The sequence below is a fragment of the Copadichromis virginalis genome, linkage group LG17 (genome assembly GCF_057382275.1).
Source record: "Copadichromis virginalis isolate Kocher_CV1m ecotype Utaka linkage group LG17, C_Virginalis_male_GT1.1, whole genome shotgun sequence".
Taxonomy (NCBI): Eukaryota; Metazoa; Chordata; class Actinopteri; order Cichliformes; family Cichlidae; genus Copadichromis; species Copadichromis virginalis.
In genome coordinates, this window is record NC_140634.1 from 21,590,669 (window position 1) to 21,613,783 (window position 23,115).

At 41.2% G+C, this 23,115-nt stretch overlaps 1 protein-coding gene across 2 annotated transcripts in view; it reads right to left on the reverse strand.

Moving 5' to 3' along the window:
- Window positions 1-23,115, reverse strand: part of usp6nl (USP6 N-terminal like) — a 102,180-nt gene that overhangs the window by 60,110 nt on the left and 18,955 nt on the right. Inside the window, exon 1 of one of the 2 annotated variants that reach the window (XM_085437464.1) lies at window positions 2,344-3,117. The exons of the other annotated variant lie outside the window; for it this stretch is intronic. Within the exon in view, the coding sequence (XP_085293590.1) occupies window positions 2,344-2,413 (70 nt within the window). The 5' untranslated portion in view covers window positions 2,414-3,117. Of the gene's footprint in view, window positions 1-2,343; window positions 3,118-23,115 lie in introns of those variants that run through there. 2 annotated transcript variants of the gene reach the window in all.

The following is a 23,115-nucleotide window of genomic DNA, read 5'->3' on the forward strand; positions in this document are numbered from 1 at the left end:
GACAATGAGACCTTCAGAATATAATATTATAAAATACCTATTCATAAATTAACTAATACCATCTGATTGGATATTATCTCTTTAACCCGCCAACTTCCCAGTGCATTGTCTGCATTAACGAAAAGAAAATGGAAGAAACGTAACAACCAGGAGTTAAACTAGTAAATGACCTTGTCCAGTGACCAAAAATAAAGCACCTGCGTGCTGGAGAATGTAACATCTGTCTCCATCAATCTTTTCTGACCAATGATTTGGGACCCAAGTCCTAAAATATTGCCCCCCCAATGCAGCCCATGCTGCAGCGCTTCCTTGTGTGCTTTAATTGGCCCTACACAAGTGTCCTAGTGGGGCCAGTTGATAAATTGAAGCTGTTATGAATGCCAGCTGGCAGGAGACAAAGCATTTCCTACCTGAATTCAAGCCTTTTAAATCAAATATATCCTGGCTGCTAGAGCAGGTACATCCAGTGGTTAACAGTGGCTTCAAGCACATAAAGGTTTCTACATTTACACAAGTGGAATAACAACATGAGGCAAATCAGAAAGAGTCATGTGAAAGCTGATATCAAGTACATGAACATAGAATTTAGCAGGTGCAAAAAATAAATAAATAACAGTATTTCTAAAAAAAAAAAAAGAGATTACATTTTGAAGAAACCTGCAACAAGTGTCGATTAAACTGCCCATTAAATTTATGCAAATTTCCCCACAGTAACAAACAGAAGCTTATTTTTTATTCGAGAAGCACTGAAGCGACAAGCTGTGCCTTTCCTCCTCCTGCAGGGGCAAAGAGCTCAGGCAAACCTGTGGCTACGGCACAGGGTGGCATCCAACCAGGAGACAGGACCGGGTCAGTGGTCAGATAGTGTTCCATTACTCAGAGCACCATGCTTCATTATTCAGTGCACACCAGAGAAATGAAGCCGTCACACACACACACACACACACACACACACACACACACACACACACACACACACACACACACACACGTCCCACAGCAACAGAGCTATTACAGAAGCTGCTCGAGGGGCATGTCCGTCCCATTCAGACTAATGACACATGGCACACCAAAAAGTTTAAACTCATCCACAATGACATTCAGTACAAACTAATTAAATTTATTATTAAACTGGACCGTTTTTGTGCCAAGGAGGCCACATCAAATCAACTATCAGAAGTGTTACTTGTGACATTGACTTTTAGGGACAAAGGGGGCATTAAAGATCCATTAATGTGGTTCTAATAGTGCTGTATGTGCCCCGTCTCTAACCACATAATTTGGTCTTCTAAGAGTCAGAAAAGGAGATTAACCAGGCTGTGCTAATCGATAGCTATGTCCATCTTTCATACTTTGAATCTCTCCATCTAAGAGAACTGCCTTGTGTTTGGTCTAAACACAACAGGCCCAAGTCTGCTGACTTAACCTCGGCTGCTACTTTTGAGGGGTTTCGCGTGCAGGCAGCAGATATCTGAGCCAAGCTTTCCTTTTCACTGTAGCCGAATGCAGGTAAATGAAAAATGAACGTAAAGCTAAATCGAAACAGCCCATGATTAGCTAATGCATTACAGAAAATGACATCCCTTATATGCTTACCACACACAGCGTACCAAAGTGTGCTCAAAACCCAAGTGGTCAATAAAAGCCAGACTACAAGTGAATGACAGGCTTTCTGTTTCCCCCCGGCTGCAGCTTCTACGTATTCATATGCAGATATCTATATATCTATCTATCTATTTGCAGGCATCAGTCTCGCACATCTTAGGGCTTCACTTTTCTTCAAGCAATGTGATTTTTTTTTTTAAACTGGACCTCAGCACCTGCTGGGAGCATTTTTATGCATCTTATTCACCAACTTCAAATCTATAAATTTTCTTGAGAAGAGGCTGCAAGTGACACAGAGTCAGATGGCACTTTCTAGGCAGCAGTTTGCAAATTAATACATGACTAATTATGCAGATCAGAGTAACAAATATTTCTGAAATTGCACCAAGAAAAGGCGGTGACCTTAAACTATTGTGAAACACCAACACTCCACTGAAACCTACAGTAATGAAGTTGTCTGATGAGGATTAACAGCTCCTCACAGTGAGGCACATCATAACTGAGAGTAAAACAGTAGACCTTTCACCTGCTTCAGGGACGAGATTTACTCAAAACCTGCATGCACTTCATATCAATCTCCATACATTCAACAAGGCTCTCCTCGTTCCTTTCTCCCAAAATAATGTTTGGTCAGGTAGATTTGATCTTGTCTTCATTGCACTGATTCAAATCTTTGTCCTCTGACACAATTAGTGGCTGCAATAGAAGCTTAATGGGTCATAAAATGCGCACACACACCTCCGAATCTGGCCGCTGCCCTGCGTCTGGACGGCGACACCAGCTCCTTGACGATCTGTAGGACCTGCATGTTCACGGGGAGGTGGCGGTGGAGGCAGGCGGAGTCGCCACGGGGCAGTGGCAGCCCTTTCTTGCCTTCTCACCCCGAAAAACCTCATCCCTCCTCGACCCCTCCTCGGAATTCATCTCCTAATCCACATCTTGACTCCTGAAGATCTTGGTTTCAGCATCCCATTCGCACCTCAGGATGCCAGGACGAGAGCTGCCGGCTCAGTCTTCTTCCTTCTCCAGATGTCAAGACATGCTTACAAACTCTCCAGCGCTCAAGTATCCTCCGCTTTCACAGTATTTTTCTATAAAACAGCTGACGGCACAGATGTGCAGCAGCAGTAAACACTAAATCTCAAGCTTCACCTGCGTTGGATGCTGCCTCAGCTCCATGTGAAGCAGCCCGTAAATCTCGACTCAACTCCTGGCGGCCGCTGAAAGTAGCAGTGGATGTTCGAGGCAGCTCAGACTCTGCGAACTGAATGTGTTCGTCTCGCGTGTGATGTGCTCAGCTTGGAGCGCTCTCACACACTTCTCACTTCGCAGGTTGGCAGCAAACAAAAAAAATGAAAATGAAAAAGAAAAGCACAACACAGTAGTAGTCTTTTCTTTTCCCCCCTTTCATCCGTTTTATCTCCGGTGGCTCTGGCAGAAAAACCACCCGGCCGCTGCGGATCAATAGATGCACAGTTGACCGGCAGTGATGCCTCTTAACTCTCTCATCTCATTTTCAGACTCTTTTTTTCCCCCCTCTCATCCATCTCTTTCCTCTCCCAGCGCCCCTCTCTCCTCTCTCCAAGGCTGGCTGCGTCTCGTGCCGTCCTCTCCTCACATCCTTTAAATTCAAATTAATGGGCGCTTCCACTCACTCACCCGCAGCATCTCCTTCCCTCCCTTCCTCTCCACCACTCCGCCCTTCTCTGTTTTTTCTCTCCTCTTCTCATTGTGCCGCTTTCTTCCACCCCCTCCCTAGTTTTCTCTTCGTGTACATTTGCCGTGAAGCATGAGCAGAATGCAGAGGGATAGGAGATGCTTGGTCTTGTGTTTGTGAGGTGATGATTTGTACAGAGCAGCATCAGTGGAGCTGACATCCAGAGGTAAGAAGAACACTTTAATTGCTTTTTGCAAACTTCCAATCCAGGTGGTAAAAAGAGCTGTTCTGTAAGCTGTTCATGCTGCCAAAAGTGCTTATCAGGAAACATTTATCTACCTCTGTAAAGAGTCCTAAAAGGCTGCCGTTTGCATCGTATTATTTCTTCTGGACATCTCTCCATTCTCTGCAACAAATTCTCATCCCAGGTCGTCAAATACTGTCAATACGGGCACGGCGTCCTTTGGTTCTCTGTGCCTTGATGAGCTGCCTGCTTCGATACTGGACTCCAAGAGACAATGATCCTCTTTTAAAGAGCAGCAAAGCATGATTGTGAAAGTTTGAGGCATGGAGGTGAAATAATTCAAAAGTTTGTGACCCAGGATAGAAGCACATCTAGAAGCAGTTACTGCCAATCAGCAGCCAGGTGGCTGTAGCTCAGTAGGATGAACAGGCTTTCTACTAAAGCAAAAGATCAGTGATTAGATGCTCAGAAAAGGTCTTTACACACCAGATGTTCAAGATTCGTGCAAATATTTTGTGCATTAAAAATATCTTTTGGGCTCACCTACTCTGGTTGCAGCTGTTCGCAGCAACCATAAAGGACGCATTTCCAGCATGCCTTTTTTCAGATCCATGTCGATTTTTAGAATAAACACATCTGCCCAATTGGATCACTGCATTCTGCAGCAAGCCCGCTCACAGCTCATAACGTGCCTGCATATTGAACATACGACGATGTGGAAATAGTAAAATAATCCTATCGTACCTCAGATACACAGCTAAGAACTGCTCTGGGTCACTTGGCTCACATAAATAATTTCTGTGCCTCAGATGTGGTCCCAGTTCCTCCAACAAGAGCTCAAACTGGCCCACCAACATTCTGAAATACGTATGAAAGTCGCCGTGATAACAGCTCCAACTTATCCCCAAGTCACTGGCACAACACGGGTATTGACAAATAAACTACAGCTAGAGCATCCAAAAAATTCAAAATTCCTTATGTTATGGAATTCTACAACAGCTTTTAATTCTTTGAAAGCCAAGTCTTACACTCGGAAACAATACCCAGAAGAGAAACTGGTCCAATTCCTGAGCTTTATGTTCAGTGTAACATCTGTAAAATGGACCAATGCTTTGCACACATCTTCTTGCCCAGCCTTGTTTTCCATTACAACACTGACATGTATTTCTTTATTTCCGTATGAGACGGGATGGACATATGCTTCCCTCGTCACAGATATATTTACCGATTTCAAGAAATCCAGACTTTCAGTGCTCCGTTATAGACGGGAATGTTTGATGAGATTATTTTTTTAAGTACCCCAGGGACTCCCATTCTTTTATGAGATTAGAGAGTTGATTAAATCCAGTAAGTCTTAGTACAGTACACATTTCATAATGATGTTTGGTAACTCTCCGCCTCGCTTGTTAGCTGTGTGTACATCTTTCTTTTTTTTCCCTGCTCTCTGCCTCTCTCTATTATTACATCTCTAATCAGTCCACATACCTCCGCTCTGTTCAGCTCTCTAACCACATCATCTTGATATAATAATTCCAGTTATGTATTTTGCATTACAAACTGGTGCTGTATGCCTCTAGCTGTAATTTATTTATCTCTAGCAGAGTTATGCCAGTGACAGTTGGTGACGCGAGGACAAAACACGTGCTCTTGTTAACATATGAATTTATAGGGATCTGATGAGAGCTTCACTGATTATCACTGGGAAGCTGTTAAAGTTGAAGTGGCTCTAATAGGCTTAATCATGCACGAATATGCAAAAATTTAGGAATATAGTAATTATTTAATGCTGGATTGATAGGTCAAAGTAATCAGTTTGCATGAAATCTGTTCATCACACTTATGTTGATCACATATTACGGAGACCTACGCTTCTGGTGATGCATGCATGAGTTTTTTTGTTTGTTGGTTTTTTAAATGCTACCGTCCACGGAACAACCAGAAATGAACTTGCTGTCTCAGGGACTGCAAAATGGTTGCGTTGAAGATGGAGACCAGGTTTACATTGATTCATGGTCCGTTACCATATTTAAACTGACTTTGGTGCCTCATGGCAAAACAGCAATAAGACAGAGTCAGTCTGCGACCTCGTTGATCTAAAAGAACAAACATTTGCTGCTTGGTGGAAACTTAACTGCATACAGGAGCACAGCAACCTCGTTTTTATATATGAACATGAATTCCCTTAATCCAAAGAGATGCCTCAGCACAGACTCAGATTGATTACAGCAGGTTGGCAGTCTGTCTGCAATGTTTGTGAGAGTAACTGCAGTCAGTCTGAGTTAGACTGCAACTGTTTGGAGACAGGTTGCAGTGACCCAGAGGTTGATACCGTTGCATGCCCGTCTTCTGGGTGACCAGTTGGTTGCTGCAGCTACTTGCAGCCACTAGATGGGCAATGACTGATTTTATCTATTCACAAGGAGGTTGTCATTCTGTCTTTATCTAGATACCCATTGCAAACCACAGCATCACCAATCTGGAAGAGAATGAAAAAAATAAAAACACACAACTACTTTTCATCAGTAGCTCAAAACAAAACAAACACTACAGGGCTTTCCAAGCTTAAAACAATCAGACAGCAGTGTGAATATTTCCAAATCTTCAACAACGAGTTGCTCCACATGTTTGAATTTGCAGATGCCCTCCCTGACGTAACCCCAAAGGGAATCGGTGTCGCCTCGTCCTGGGGAGCTTCTCCTTGTTGTTAGGCGAACATGTAAACAACTACTATTTATTTGTAAAGAAACAGTTTTTAATTTAAAAAGTTGTTGTGGTTTATTTTTTTTAATTGGTAAAGTAACCAATGGATTGATCAGGTAATCAGAAAATGATCACTTGGTAATTAACTGATATTCACTAGCTTATAAATATTTTTTTATAACAAAATGATAATAACCCAGATGTGACCTTGAGCTCTTGCAGAGTGTTAAACTGTCAAAATACTGCAAATACTGTTGGATGACAGACATAATTCATAGTCCCCAAGGACAGGGCAGCGCGCAGACGGGCGAAGCAGCAGCGACACAAGCACCAAGGTTCATCATTAGTATAAATAGAGCCACAGGGAAAGACTTGAATGAAAGGCGCACTTTTTCTCCCTCACACACAGAAACACTTTCAATCCCTCTCCTCTAATGACACACATTCTCTGTCTTTCACTCCTCGTCATCACACACAAGCAGGGTTGTGCACTACAAGTGTGCACATGTGTCCTTGTGATGAAGTGTGTCTGTATTTGTTAGCGTGTCGGTCCACCGGCACTTTGTCAGAAAGTCCAATTACCGCATTGCTGGACTGAATCTGTGGCTGCTGTTGCTAAGCCTCAGACCCACTGTTGCTAGGCTGTGACCCCACTACATAAGGTGAAAGCGTGGCTTTTAGCAGCTACCGCTACGATCACCATTCAAGCGCCTTCAGTCTTTTGCTAACACCAGCTTCTACCAGATTAGCCTCACCGCTAACGGCGTGCATCAAAACCATCACAGCCTAAAGGTAGTACTGCTGTGGGTGGATGTGCTACAGCAGTAGAAGCACCTGTGGCATTTTCTTTTCTTTGTAACACCAATAAAGATGTGAGAATACAGAATCTTAAGGCGAGGGGAACAACAGTTAGTTTCCTTTTGTATTGCGTCAGCAGTTAATAGCCGGTCGTGTCTGAGCAGGTTCTTGTTGAATGCAGGTAAGCAGCGCGTGTGTCGAGCCAAAGAGCAGTATTTCTTCAAGTGTACCACAAACCAGCAAGTAAAGAAGCCGGGATCATAAACCTTATCTCTAAATCAAACTGTTCAGCACATTATGGCCGAAACTGGACGTTAAGCAGACAGATGTTGACATGGTTTCCTCATGCAACCCAAGTCCAGTCACAACATCTTTTATAATTCAATAAATACTGACGAGATTATTGTAATTAAAAAAAAGAAATGCACACCTTTGCTCTTTTTTAGTTGCCGAACATCTGATTAACAAATACTTAGGTTACTAAATGGATGACTACTCCACAAAAAGCAGTAATATAATGTTGCCCATCTCTAAAACATGAACTCATTGTGAAGAACACTACCCTAATAATTCTGCCCAATAAGATGATAAATCGATTTCAGAGCAAGGTTAGGTATTCAACGTTGGCACAACTGTCAGATTTTAATAGGTTTTTTTCCCCTTTAACCAAGATTCGATGTGGAGCAAGCAGCCGATGGTTGTTTAATATCAACATGTTGTCATCAGGCCCATCAGACCAGTGGACCATGAAACTAAATGATGTTTATTTTTATTTTTTTTAAATCCCCTGTTTTTTTTTTTATTGTGTTTTTGGATGATCATCTCTTTGGGCATGTCCTGACAACTTCCAGGGTGGATCCTATTTTTTAAAACGCTGCCAGGAATTCCTGTTCTGCGTACCTGCTGACGACACTGGAAGCTCAGAAAAATTTGCCATTGCCATCCAAAGGCTAAGTCAGCCGACTAGCCGGTGGATTCCTATTGTGGATTCCCAGCTTGATTTATCAACTTAAAACCTTGTTGCTCTTTAACTACTTCCACACATTAAAAAACAAACAAACAATTGATGTGGTTTAGGCATGTGACTAGGATGCTTCCTGCTCTTTGCTTAGACTGCTCCAGTCTGGCCTGAAATATGAATGGATTCTTTTACATTATCTTTGTCATGTTTACAAATCTCAGTAATTATACTATTAAATATACTGATCAAATATATTTGCACTGCTGCATTATAAAAGCTTAATGAATATTTCATTTATAGCCTACATGCATATTTAATGAGCCATTTATATATTCAAATACAACACATCTTTAATTTATGGTGTATCTTTTGCGGCTCTATTTGAAACACTACAAAGTGTGAGACCTAAAAATGAAATGGGTTCAACTTACGGAGCAAGAACTACAGCTATGATAATGACTCAGTTTACTATTAATGACATTGCTTACATATTTTTCCATTGTCAGCTGTCACAATGAATTAAAGAGGTTTAACCTTATTCAAAAGTTAAGTCTTAGCATCATAAAGACACTATTTAAAAAGAACATTTTTTTCACATTACACATGGAGGGTATTATTCTTTGTACATGGGTGTGTGGTCCAATATATGGCTGGATTTACAATCAACTCCAACCTTATCCTCACCTTTCTTCAACTTTTACAAAAAAGAGCCTTCCCAACAATCAATATGTAATCTTCTGACATGTTTTACTGGCTTTACATTTCTGAATTTCAAAGGTTGATCATAAAAAGAGTCACACATGTGAGGCAAAGTCTAAAGTGTAAGGTGAGTAAGACAAACTGTGAGCAATGGGAGCGAGGTGCAGGGCGCCTGCAGAGATATGGATTGAGCTGCTATCACTGGAGCTGGATTGGGCAGGTTTGAAGGAGCAAGGTATCGATGGAGCCCTGACTCTCAGCACCCACAGATCCAGTCATAAATGGGCAACAGATCAATACAGGTCTTTCACGAGTTTGCCCACTTTGACTGAGAATGGAGAGATACTGTAAGTCCGCTCAAGCCTCGGATTCATCACCTCTTTAATCTACAGGCCAGATAAGAGCTCAGCTTGTCTGAGGCTTTCTTCACTCAAACTCGCAACAGGCATGCTGTCAGTGCTGGAATTGGGTCATCGATCTTGGATTTTGGAAAGCGGAGACAGAGATGACTGTGGAGAGCGGGAAAACAGGTCGGACTTGAAACAGGTTGGCATAGGTTAACACAAAAACACTGGAGGCATTTTTGCAGCAATGAACTGATGTTAAGTTCCTGTTTTCGGTTTGCACCGCTGCCAAGTACACACATATCATTTTTTTATTTCGGGAATTTCAGGTCAGCTACCGCTACACTTAGCTATTATAGAAAAAGCTTCTAGCTCTCCCTCTGCTTGCCCATCATTTTTAGTTATTCCTCTGTCTTCTTTACTGATAATGGCACTTTGAATATTTGTGGTTGTTTCACAACACTGGCAGCCATGCAAAGATCTCTTCATCGTAAAAGGAATTTCTTCTTCCCCAATATTGCCAAATGCTTCCTCACAGAGTTCTCTCACTAATATTTTAGGATTATTAGCTTATAAACTTAATTTAATTTCTCTGATTCGTACAGATTTCCAGTCTTCTCTTCAATGATAGATGTTACAACTCAGAAAATAAATCTTCACATCAGCGCTGGTACAGGATTAGAAACAGCTGAAGCAGGATTCAAAAAAGTTGCTGCGGTATTTCCAGAAAGTCTCATCTTTCCAAGCCATTGCAGCATCTCCGTCTATCTGAACAAAACCGCTTATATATAATTGAAATGGATGGAAAGACTGACACAGCCATAGAGTTGTGTCTTCAATACAGCTGTGCCAAATGGTGCATGACAAGCTGATACAACACTAAAGTTGTATCATTTTTAAGGCAGATATTAAAACAGCGAGTTAGTCTGTAAACTCTCTGATATGTTCCTGGTAAAATAATAATAAACTGATCAATTTAATTTTCACACAGTCATTAAAAATGTTGAGCCTTGCATTTTTAAGGCCCAATGCTGACTGGATCATTTCTATAGGAAAACCATATAGTAGAGTGATAATGGTGATAATAGGTTAAGGAAGGAAGATGATGTAGGATGTAGTAAAACAATAGCCAGAGTCGTGGGAGATTACAGGGAATAACATATTAAGTTACATATTACCCAAAGGAGACAGAGAGAGGGACAGAAGCTTTAAAGTCCAGACGCCATATACTTAACACGACTCCCATCTTTGCTGCCTGTTACGAAAGAAAGAGAGAAAACTTTTTTGCTTCACAGCACTTCTTTGTCTCAATCTCAGCTTCCTCTGCAGAAAATGACAACAACAACTACACTGTTATCTCTCTGGCCTCACATCTGATCTTCTGTCTCGATTGTGGACTGCAAGAAAGTGGCATCTCCAATTTTAGACAGCACTCATCTCCATAATGGTCTCGATCCGCTCCGTCTTCCCTCTATAAAGGGGTTTGTTTCGGGTTGTCGGTGTGGCGGCAGCTGAGTGGCTGGCGTAGGGACCAGCATGCGAACAAATCAAACGGACACAACAGCACACAAGCACACAGACACACAAACACACACTTGCACACCTCTGTTGTCCTAATGGCAGCATTCTGTTGGAGGGGTGATTGAATTAGGCTGGGTGCTGATTGCTCGCCCCATTGATTAATGTTGCCTCCTGCGCTTCAGTGCGTCACGGCGCTCCCGCTGCTGAATACTGATGAGACGCGGCAACAACTATAAGAACATGACCAACTCATCACACCGCGTGCTGTCTTGTAAATTAGCTCGTACTTTGGTAGAAACATGCTCGTAGAGTCGAAATAATTGCTGGAGATGGGGATGTTCCACTCATCAATTGTTTTGTTAGACATTTGTTGCCTGAAAGGTAACTGAAGAGTGCAGGAAATTAGGCTGAGTAGCAAGAGTGGATCAGAACAATAAAGATGAGGGCTGCATATCCACATAAAAGGTCTAAAAGGCCTTAAATCAATCCGTAGAGTGGAGGGGAACTCCACAGACAGGTTATAATTCTGTCAAACACTTTTATAGCCACCATTTTTCTTCCACTATTAAAACAAATTTGGAGATTAGGCCAGCTAAATAGTTTTTTGACAAGACTCTTCAGAGTACAGCATGAATGTATTCAATAAAGCAGGTAGGAACAGTGGCCACGGTTCTGCTATTACAAGGATTATTTCTACTTACACCTCCTACAGGTATGTAGCAGCATCATCCTACCGGAGACATGTTTCTGTCCACCCGACAGACACAGCACAGAGCTGGGGTATCACATAATATCTGAAAAAGTTTCAGGGTGTTTTCCACGCAGATGGCAGTAAAAACAATTTAAAAAAAACCATCTTCTGTAACCAGCGAACCAGTGAACTCAAAGCCCTCTGCACGTCACAACAGCCAGTTTTGAGTCAGCAGTTTGAAAGCTTCACAAGGGTTCAATGTCTGTGGACAGGGGTGAGGGTTGAAAGGGGCGGGGGAGGGATTTCCCCAAAATGCCCTCCTCTAGTTGACTCTCTCACTCCCTTTCCTCCCTCTCCTTCCTCTCGCAGCCTGGCGTTGTGCGGCGACGAGCGAGGGAATGGGAACGGCCAGAAAAGAAAAACATGCTGGAACAACTTCGCCGCTCTGCCTCGCATTTCCTGTTTGCCCTCCCCATGTCATTTCCTGCTTCAAGTGCGTAGCCTTCGGACCAATCAGGCTTCGGCCAGAGTTCCGCTGTCCTTCATGGCTTGTTACATACCGTACTGTTAAATTTTCCAGCAGCACCTGCCCTGCGTTCCCCACATCACCGACTGCACCCTTAACTAATAGTTGGTAACAAACTGTTGTTATTATAACCTGAAGCACACCTGAGCCTAAAATTAGGCCTGTTTTTAAAGAAAGGATGTCTCTTTGTGGCCCAATAGTAACATTTATCCACACGCCCAAGATAATTGCTTCAATTATTATTGTTATTTAATGGTATAAAACCACAACCCTTTAAGGCAAAGTAATTTGATAGTTGTATGAAAATAAACGGTTTGAGCAGTGAGGACAGTCACACCAGAGAAACAAGGGGTTGGAGACCACGATATGACTGAAATTATTGCAACTGTGTGCAATTAACTTGCAATATTATTACTCTTGGTTGTTTCCTTATGAGGATCAATACCAGATAGGAAACAGGTCTGCAACCATTTGCAATCAGTTGCAGACTGATCACTTCAGACCACCTTTGGTGTGTCAGCTTCAAGTCAGAAATTCAGAAATTCCCCCACAAATTATTGCTACAGGATGTCAGTTTAACTTCAAAATGACTGATGTCCTCTGCAACCTTGCGTGGGAGTCGACATAGCGAGACGTATCACACTGTTTTGCAATGTGTTTGAAATCTGTCTGCATTTATAAATTAGACAGCAATTATTTGCAAACCTTCGCCAAACTGTCTGAGACTCATTGCAATCACTCTCAGACAGGTGGGCGAAGGTTTGTAAATAACTGCAAAGAGGTTGATGGTGTTGCAAGCCAACCTGTGGTTACTATGAGGTCTGTGTGACTAGACTTACATCAATTTTCACCAACTGCTCACCAACTGGTTGCAGAACACACATTTCTTAGTGACTGGTGGTTGCAAAGAGCTGGCTGACTGCTCTTTAGTCTTTAATTGTTTGAGTTATTCACTTCAAAAACCAGGTTAATAATGATAAAATAATAATAATAATAATAATAATAATAATAATAATAATAATAACAAAAACAGTGTAGGCGCACTACAACTAAAATCACAATTTGGCTTTAAACATTATTAACCTTTATATTTCAGTTAAACCTTCCCACCACGCACAGAGAGCATCGTGTAATTATATAAGCATATAATTATAGAATTAAACAAAGTGAATCATATGCTTAACAGCAGATCTGACTTGAGCATATTTCACTGTCACTTTGGCTGACTGCATGGTGTGTTTCCTCGCTTTGAGCCACAACGGTTTGGCATAATTTGCTGCATTTTTCTGTGTGGTTTGTTCAGGCTTTGCGCTGCCCCGTAAAACACCAACCGAGGTTTGTAAACAACAATCACATGAGTCATAAGTGGTGTTCTCTGGTGAATTTGCAGATTAATCAAGTTTCATTCTTTCAGTTCCAACAGAACTGGTTCAGTACATCTTATAACCTACAATTTATTACATTTTGAACTTCTATTGTCTGCTTTATAATGACACTGTTACTTCACCCAGCTCTTTTTCCTTTTGCTCCTCGTTCAGCTGCAAGTATAGAGGGTATCATATGCAGTACAGATTCTGAAACCTTGGAAGACATTTTTTGAAGTAAAATTAATTTGACTTGGGGCACCCAAGTAGTTTAAGGCTAGTCGTCTCTAGTTAAGAGCCTGCTCAGGGACATTTGTTGCTTTTCATTCCTCAAACTGCAATTTTCCTTGAACTTACTCATCTCCAAGTGTAACCGACTGCAATCCAACCTCAACATTTTTCTTATAATACCCATAAAAGCATGAAATATCCAGAAAATGTGTGTGAGGGAGGACATGAAATCACATTTGCTCCATCTTGTTCAAAGTCAAGTTAAGGCAGTTTATTTGAATATCCAGAATCTGTCTTTGAGCGCTTCTTGTTGAAAAATCCTAGACCATTTATCACCCTACAGCATTGGTGCTGTGGGGATAAACATGGACATAAAGATGTGCAATACATGGGGGTAAACAGAATAACAGCAGTATTTCTCTACTACGCTACACTATGTTTGGGTTTAGACTGTAGAGCAAATAAACCGCAAGCACAGTAAGTGTACTTTGGTACACACAGTAAACTCAAAGATTCTTTCAGGCTTTGACTGGCAAGATAAAGCCGACAAAATTAAGAAGTTCATGTTCTAGAAGTTCAAGCAGGAAAACTCCAAATATTGTCTTAACCAAAGGCGAGTATATCAGAAAGCCGATAAATCAGTACAACTCTGATGTAAGTACACATTAAGGTCCAGACCTCCCTGAGAGCTAAACTCTCCCAGGGCAGCATGACCCAGCCTCCCATTGATCAGCTGTGACGTGTTTGCGAGCATTAGCGTGTTTGTGTGTTGTTTAAGCAGACAAAGCTACACACAGATCAACAAAGAGTCATTAAGGCAGGAGCAGAGGATGCTGGGTAAGGAAGATTGAGCTGATGTTTGATGTATGTACAGTCAGACATTCGCGGTGACCGCCTCACCAAGGTGGGAGTCTACAAATTTTCCCCACAATGCTTCACGCTCACTCCCTTCTTCTCTTCTCTCACTCTCACACGAACACATTCATACATCACGCAGTCGATCAGGTGTATCCTACTTGACACTGGTCGATAGGCTGTGCGTCGTTTATCATGACTGACGGGTGGGGAGATGTTTGTCAGTGACTGTGGGATTCAGAAAGGAGTGCTGTGGCCTTTCCCAGGTTTACTGTAAGATAATTGCTCACCGTGACTGTGGGAGGCTGCAAATGTGGCTTCTTAAGAGCTGATAAGATATGTTACGAATTGTTAAGTCACCATGCTTGTGTGCTCATTTGTAATAGTTGTGCATTTGACTTAAAAAAAAAAAAAAAAAAAGAGAGATTGTGACCTGCGAGGAGCACATGACTAACTGAAATCCACAGCAAAGCTTACACTGCTTTACCTTCCTTTCCTTTTTTACTCAAATTAGCACAATTTACAAAATAAACACGTTATTGTATTCAGTAACACTTAAAGCAAGCAAATGAGACCATAACTTCATTTTTTTAGGTGCACGAAGCTCTTAAAATGTCTGATGGCAGGGCTTAAAAACCAAAAGGGGAGCTGCTGTCTAAATTCAAATTCAGGTTTTTTGTCGTTATTCCTTCACCTGCATACTCCTGTTTTGATATTTACAAAGTAAACGCTTACTTTCGGACTCACTTAAAATACATCAAAGCTTGGCTTTACCTCTGCTTCACCTACTTTTAGATAAACTGTGCGAATGTGGTCAGCCAAGTCTAGTTTACAACACACCATGTAAATGCATGCAGGAAGGAGCACGACATTATTTGTCTGTCTAACACTGACAGACAAATAACAGCTGTAACTAACATGACTCATGGCTGTGTCGTTAGAGATGTTGTTACAATACTAATCAGAGGTGATAAGTAACGAAGTACAAATACTTTGTTACTGTACTTAAGTAGATTTTGCAGGTATCTGTACCTTACTTGAGCATATTTTTTTACTTTTATTCCTACTTCTTACATTTAACACATTTGAGTTATTAGGTCTCACAGTGGGTTCATCTGAAACCTTGGCTGATTGTGACACCCCCCCCAAAGAGCTCCTTTGACTACGATGACCTGGATGACTGAGAACCTTCACAGACATATGATCTCATTGTGCTCTCTCTTTGCTGATGCGCCATTTTAAAAGGTTTAATCCAAATCAACCTTGTAGTTTATTTTTTCCTGCTTTCAGTGAGCCTGATGCAACGCACACCTAGAGTTTTTACACGACGTGAGTACAATACCAACTTTAACTGCGCCACAGTTTCATAGCACAAGAACATCAGTTGTTATCAAATTCAACTGGATTGAGGACAACAACAAAGTGGAGGGAAATGTGGGTGAATTCACACCACGTTCCCAAAGAGCAGAAACATCATAAAAGCCACACTCTTAAGCACAGCAAGGGTTTCTTTGTTGTACCAGCTCCCATTTGTCTGATGTCCAGACATTAAGTATTGATGCCTCAAACTTTCTGAGCGCCGTCGATGAAAAACAGTAGAGCTGCTCGGCTCACCATGGCAACTAAATACAGTGAAGCCATGGGGAGACGGTGGCAAAGCAACATCATTTGATTGTGTCTGTGAAGGAGAAAGCCAACGAAAAAGAGGGAGGCAATTTGTGTCAGTTGATCTTAAATTCTTATGGTACAATTATCTTGTTTAAAATATAAATTATTTATTTAAAAAAAAACAACGTTGTGTTTTCCATTAAAATGACTGCCTGCTGCAGACAGCACATGGCAGCTTCTTTTCTTCAGTTAGCAGTCAGTTGGTCTAATGCTATTCATCGGGTGAACCAGTTCAGTGGTTTAAATCAATCAGCTAGATGAATTTTTAAGAAATAGCTGTCAGCAACTGAACGTACAATGCGCCACAGGTCTCTGCATCCTGATATGAAAGTCAAATCTTCATATTTTATGCACTGATAATGTCAATTACTCTGTGTGCAGCTTCCCTAAGTTATGGCTGTCTCGAGTAGGGATGGGTATCGTTTAGGTTTTATCCAATACCGGTGCCAAATCGGTACTTTTGAAACGGTGCCGGTGCTCAAACGGTGCTCAAACCGGTGCTTAAAGAATGGAGAACACAAAATTGGTCCAAAAACCTCTCATGTTCAGCTGCTTTTTGTAAAAAGATAACAATGTTAGCCTTTTCTGCAGCTATGGGGCATATATGGCATCACTCTTGGCTGGAAGCAGTGCTTAAACAATGGAAAAAACACAAACTTTGTCCTAAACCTCTCATGTTTAACTGTTTTCCACTTTTTCTTTGGTCATTTTAGCCTTTTTGGCCAGGGTGAAGGGAGTATCTGCCATCAAACAAGACAGCCGCATGTAGCTATGATGATGTTTGCTAGTTCACCTTACATGCATTAATGTAATAACGTGGTTAGCCTACTCAACGTAAATTACACACGAACAACATTAAGCTACTCACGCAGAGAAGAACGGCTGCTGCTGCATCATCATCAGTCATCATTTCTGCTACACTGGCAGGGCTAGGGGCCAGGACTCTCCTCTTCGTGTTTTTGGGGGATGTTGCATAACAGGCAACCCACCCGCAGTAGATGTGCTCGGTGTGAGGTCTCGCAGCAAGCTATCAAATACAGCGCATTTCTGGGCTTTTAAAAAAAATGCTATGCGTCGCCAGGTGTTTCATCGGATTCGAGGTGTTACCTCCTTTGACAGTATCACAGTATCAGCTTAAAGCACTTGTTGCAGGCTGCTGAGTTTGCATATTTTGCTGTGAAGTACAGCCAGACTTTTGACCGCTTCGCCTTGGACATTTTTAATCTGTAGCTCTGCTCTAACAGAACGTACGTACCTGGCCCCGCCTACTATCCTCGGAAACGTAAAATGATTGGCTGGAAGTGTATCACAGCTCAGGAAAAAAAAGCACCGAAATAAAGCACCGAAATGTGCGCTGCTTTTCGGTCTGGTTACTACCGTTTATGTCAGAACCGGTGCCATCATGGCACCAGACACCGGTACCCATCCCTAGTCTCGAGGGTATGATCAAAAATGTAGTCAACTGTTTTTTTGTCCCCCATCAGGAAAAAACCCCCAAAGCAGCTAAATAATGCTGCTGGAAAACTTGATAAAAGTGCAACAGTACAGGGGGAAAAAATTGCCAAGCAGCAATGAAATAACCAACTGGAAGTGCTAATTTGGCAGCTCTGAGAGGCTAGTTATGACTGCCTCGGGGCTTTTTAAACACCCACCCCCAAACTGACTGCCCAGCACACAAAATATGCTTCAACCAAGACAACCTGACTCGGTCTTATAACCTCTGCTGCAGGACGACTTGTCTATAACAAGTCCATTTTATCCATTTGTCTCCTGACTACATCTGATGTTTTATAGGCCAACCCAGTGTGAGACAAATAAAAGCTTCAGCATTCAAAAGCGTTGTAAGCATTTCATTTTGTAGAATGAAGGATTAAAGGAGCGATGACAAAGGTATGAAACAGGTCCATCTCAAGGGAAATCTCTGCTTGAAATTGTGTGTCTTTCCTTCCCGCTCTCTTTAACTTCGAAGGAGCTCCCATTGGCTTGGATAGCTTTCAGTTACTTTGGTTCCAGGTTTCCTGTGCTTATCAGCACCTCTTCCACCTATGACCCCCCCAACAGGTTGTGGCAGATGGCTGCCCCTCCCTAAGCCTCGTTCTTCCTGTTAAAATAGTTTTTCCTTCCCACTGTCACCAAGTGCTTGCTCAAATAGTGTAGGGTCTTTTAATGTAAAGCACCCTGAGGTGACTGTTGGTGTTATTTATGTCCACATTAATCAAATCCAGCATTTATCTGACCCTTTTCTTTTGATTAGCTTCATATTTTGATGGGAACACCTGGCCATTTACACAGGTTTCACAGTGTGCTTCGTGTGCCTGGAGGGTTTTTAGGTTTTCTCTGCACATTTGATTGTATTTCACAACTTGTATCTATTATTTCAGACATGTATTTGTATTTTATAGCTTGTTCAATAGTATGATTACCTGCCCAGAGGCTCCAGATGGAAATTAGCTATCAGCTAGTTATTTTTCCTTTTTTTATATTTATAATTTTATGCAGGTTTCCTGACAAAATAAACAATAAAACAAATAATAATAAATAATAAACTGAAGTAACCATCACTGTATCAACCGGGATAAAAATACACAGACTGAAGAAGCGTGTTAAGAGCTGAAACAAGATTGTGGAAAAATACAATGACAACCACAGCAGCACCGAGAGGCTGTCCCTCATCAGGGATCTCATGTTTACATAAGCAGGAAATTAAACCCATCAACAATTTCAGCAACAACAAGTCGCCATCCAACTGCTGCATAAAAGTCAGGCATTTGCTCCATCTTTCTCCAGATATAAAGGAATAGAATTAAACCAATAAATCTAAGTGTCCAAGAAAAATTGAAACTATTTTAGTGCATCTTTTTTATCAAAGTTTCCAGGATATAAAATAATATATATATATATATATATATATATATATATATATATATATATATATATATATACACACATATCATAGAAGCAGTTGCACCTCTGTGGAGGCTCAATACATAGATTAATTAAATAAAAACTAATAAAAAGGCTAAGGGCTGCTCCAGTGGATGACAGAGTGACTACTCATTCCACAAAAGGCATCATGGGAAATAAAGGCAGTTGTTACAGAAAACATGTTTCCCTCTGCAGCCCTGAACTGTACACATACATAAATGTAAGAAAGCTGGAATGATTCTGTAAGTTCATACCAACTACAACAGGATCATTTAATTATTTCTGACAGACTGATTTTCAGGAAGCCGAGTGGGTTTCAGGAAGTTATGGAGTTCATGTCATTGTCCATGAAGGAAACTTGCATTTTATACGTGAAAGCAGGGCACCTATTACGCTTTTCCTTATTTCCTATGGTAAACATACTGCTACAATGCTGGAACAGGGCTAGTAATGCTGTGAGGTCAGGACATGTACAAGTAATCTCTGTGAGCGCACAAGCCCCGCCCAATTGCTGTCAAAACCTTATGTTTCTGAGGGGCAGCCAATCAGAACAAAGTCCTCTTGAGCTAAAAATGGCTTGTTTCAGTCAGAGGATGAGCTGTGAAAGAAGGATTATTTTAACACTGAATCACAGAAGCTGCTACAATCAACAGGTTTACTTTAATGCACACAGATTTTTTATCATTCATTCATTATCATTAATCTGAAAAAAGCCAGACATCACAGCAAGGTGCGGCGAGGAGACTGATGTAATAATAATCAATAATATGAAGAAGCACTGTAGACAGTGTTTACCTAACATACCAGGTTTAAAAAGCACAGGCACTTTCAAAGACTACTTAACAGGTAACTGGATGAACCTTCAATCCCCATGTATATACAGAAACAATAAGATGTAAAAGTAAAAAAAAAAAAAAAAAAAAAAAAGAATGAAAGGAAAAAGAAGCCAAATTCTGTGGAGCTGTGAGAGCTTGCACCTACCAATGGAGTCAGCATCTTGGTAAGAAAAGATTTGGCTAGAAAGAAACCAATAACTGGTCAGGTCTGATTCTCAAAGCCATGTACCAGGGCACATGTGCTCGCTTGGTAACTTTATATTACCCATTAAATCTCTCTCTCCAGCTTTAGTATCTGCACCGTGATGCCCTGAGGATAGGGTCTTTGGATCCATTTCCTCCTGCTGCCTTGTTTACTGGAAGATGTAATCATATTCCAGCAAAGCTTCCTTCCTGTAACACCCCCCCACCACCACCACCAACCAACCCCAACACACACACACACAAACTCTGTGACCACAAACACGGCAGCCAAGCATCTTTCACAACTGCAGGAAAAGACAGAGAGAGCGGCTGGCCACTGAGCGTCATAGAGGACACACGGGCAAGACATAAAATAAAACATGGCAGCAGACCATGTGCAGTGGTGGAAAGGAGAGAGAAAAGAGGAGGAGGATTGGGGGAAGATTACTTTTCCACCTTCACCCCTGTATTTGCTGAAATTACACCCCGGCTAAATTTACAAGTGAATCCAAAATATTTCAGGAATCTTAGTCCTGTAATGAATCTAGACTGGTGACTCACACATCAAAAGTTTCCCAGGTCTTCAAACGCAGACTTGAAATACTTTCCAAAATATTGTAGTATGACTTGAAACTTAGAGACTACATCAAACACAAGGGCAAAATGGATTCAAACACCAGAACAACATGAATCTCTCCTGATGTCCTAATAGGAAAACTACACAACTTCCTAAAACTGACTGATCTTTGATTATCTAGGGAAGTGATTGTGATGACTCTGAGTCGTCCCAAGTACCATCAATAAAAAAATTTTAAGAAAGTGGTTATATGGTAAATAACTTGATAGTGACAAGGATGACATAGAATGCGCATTTAGAATTGTTGTACCAATGTTGGCGGCACCACCTGAGCATCGCTCAGTATTGTTACTGACCACGTCGTCAATTTGTTTATAACTACAGTGTTCATCTTTGGATTGCTGCTTCTAGCAAAATAATGCAGAATGTTGCAAAGCTCAAATCATCTCCAGCTGGTTTATTAAACATGGCAATGAGTTCACTGGACTCAAATAGCATCCACAGTCACAAACCTCAGTCCAGTAGAGCACATTTGGGATGCAGAGAAATGGGAGATTGGATGTGCAGCCGACATATCTGCAGCAACCGTGTGATGCTGTCATGTTAATATTGACCAAAATCTATGAGGAATGTTTGTTAAATTTATGCTATGAAGACTTAAATTACAGTGGGGCAAAAAAGTATTTAGCCAGCCACCGATTGTGCAAGTTCCCCCACCTAAAATGATGACAGAGGTCAGTAACAAAAATACAACTCAATACTTTGTAACATAACCTTTGTTGGCAATAACAGAAGTCAAACGTTTACTATTGGTCTTTACCAGGTTTGCACACACAGTAGCTGGTATTTTGGCCCATTCCTCCATGCAGATCTTCTCGAGAGCAGTGATGTTTTGGGGCTGTCGCCGAGCAACACGGACTTTCAACTCCCACCACAGATTTTCTATGGGGTTGAGGTCAAACAGGTGCCATTCATACAGGTAACGAGTGGGGGACAGAAAAGCTTCTTACAGAAGACGTTACAGGTCTGTGAGAGCCAGAGATTTTCCTTGTTTGAGGTGACCAAATACTTATTTTCCACCCTAATTTACGAATAAATTCTTTACAAATCCTACCATGTGGATTCATGGATTTTTTTTTCACATTCTGTCTCTCACAGTTGAAGTGTACCTCTGGTGCAAATTACTGACCTCTGTCATCATTTTAAGTGGGGGAACTTGCACAATCGGTGGCTGACTAAATACTTTTTTGCCCCACTGTAGCTGTGAAGGCAAAATAAGGTCAAATCTGATACTAGCAAGGTGTACTGAACTGAACTGAACAGAAATAATGAGCTATAAATAATGAACAAAGTCCTTCAAAGTACAAATTTGTTCAAATTGCAACTGTTTTGGTTGCTGCTATCACAACACATAAGAATGGGAAGCAACGCTGTGAAGACAAATAATCAATTCCTATTTTATGGTTTCTGCTCTGAAGCGAATGGCTTTCATTTTCCCAGCTTCTGCTTTGGTTGAATCTCTGTGTTAAGCCAATAAAGCAGACAGCAAAACAAATTTAACTGCAAGTTTAAAAAAAAAAAAAGAGAGAAAAGAACAGAAACAGAAGAGTCTGTGCAAAAACAACAACAAGTAGCATTTGGGGAGTAAACATCACAGATTTGATGATCATTTTGCTGCTGCAGAGAAAATTAATCACATCTGCAGCGTTAATGCCACGCTAGGGGCGCATGCCTCACTTCCTTTCTGTGGGAGCCCTTAGATGTGCCACAGCAGCATTAATGAAAACAGTATGTCATCCGTTATAAAATCTGGACTAATCCTAATCCCTAGACTCTGTACAAGTTCAAATGCACAGCATGCTTGAGGCAACAGGTCCTTGAAGTAGAGGAAGTACAGCGGGCTAATAAACCTACCCGACCTGCGTAACAACAATAAACCGAAACGGCCCTGCTTTCTAAGGTGCTTTTCCAACGCAAACAAATTCCAATCTCGCCAATAATTAGCTTCGAGTCATTCTTTGGGCACAGACGCTTCAACTATCTGGAGCTGCTGTAAAGTAAGAGGACACATTTCACACCAGGAGACGTGTCATCATCACTTCAGGGCTTAAGAGCTTAACGGGAAAAACACAATGAACACAAGAACAAATGCTGCCTCCGAGTGTTTTCAGGGATGTGGTGTCATCAGCTAAACCAACACAAACCAAGCAAAAGAAAAGGAAAAAAAGGGAACATAGGACCGGACAAAACTTAGATTTGTGCAATAGCTCAGACGTTAAGAAACAGCCTGCAGCAATAACAGCTCTGCTGCTTTAGAAATCCTTCAGATCTTTTAAGTACTTAACTAAACCACAGTCAGTGAGAAACCCCGTTTTTTGTTTGTAATTTTGTCAGAGCGACTGGAATAAATTCTCAGGTTCTAGTCTTTGAAACTTTACGCTAAGCTAACAAGCTGCTGGCTGCAACTTAACTGTACTACAACTACAACTACTATAATAAACTAGCAAATAAGATGGTTTATTATAGCGAACTAAGCTAAACTAACTAAAACTAGATGTGAAATAAAGATTTTGCAATCAAAACTATAATAACTCTGCATATAAGCCAAATACCCAAAGTACAAACCATCTGATTTAGCTTTAGCTTTTAATGAGACCACTGTGGTCAGCCTGGCTCACTGCTTGTTGTACCATTATAAACTGTATATCACAGCTTCACATAGCCATTTAT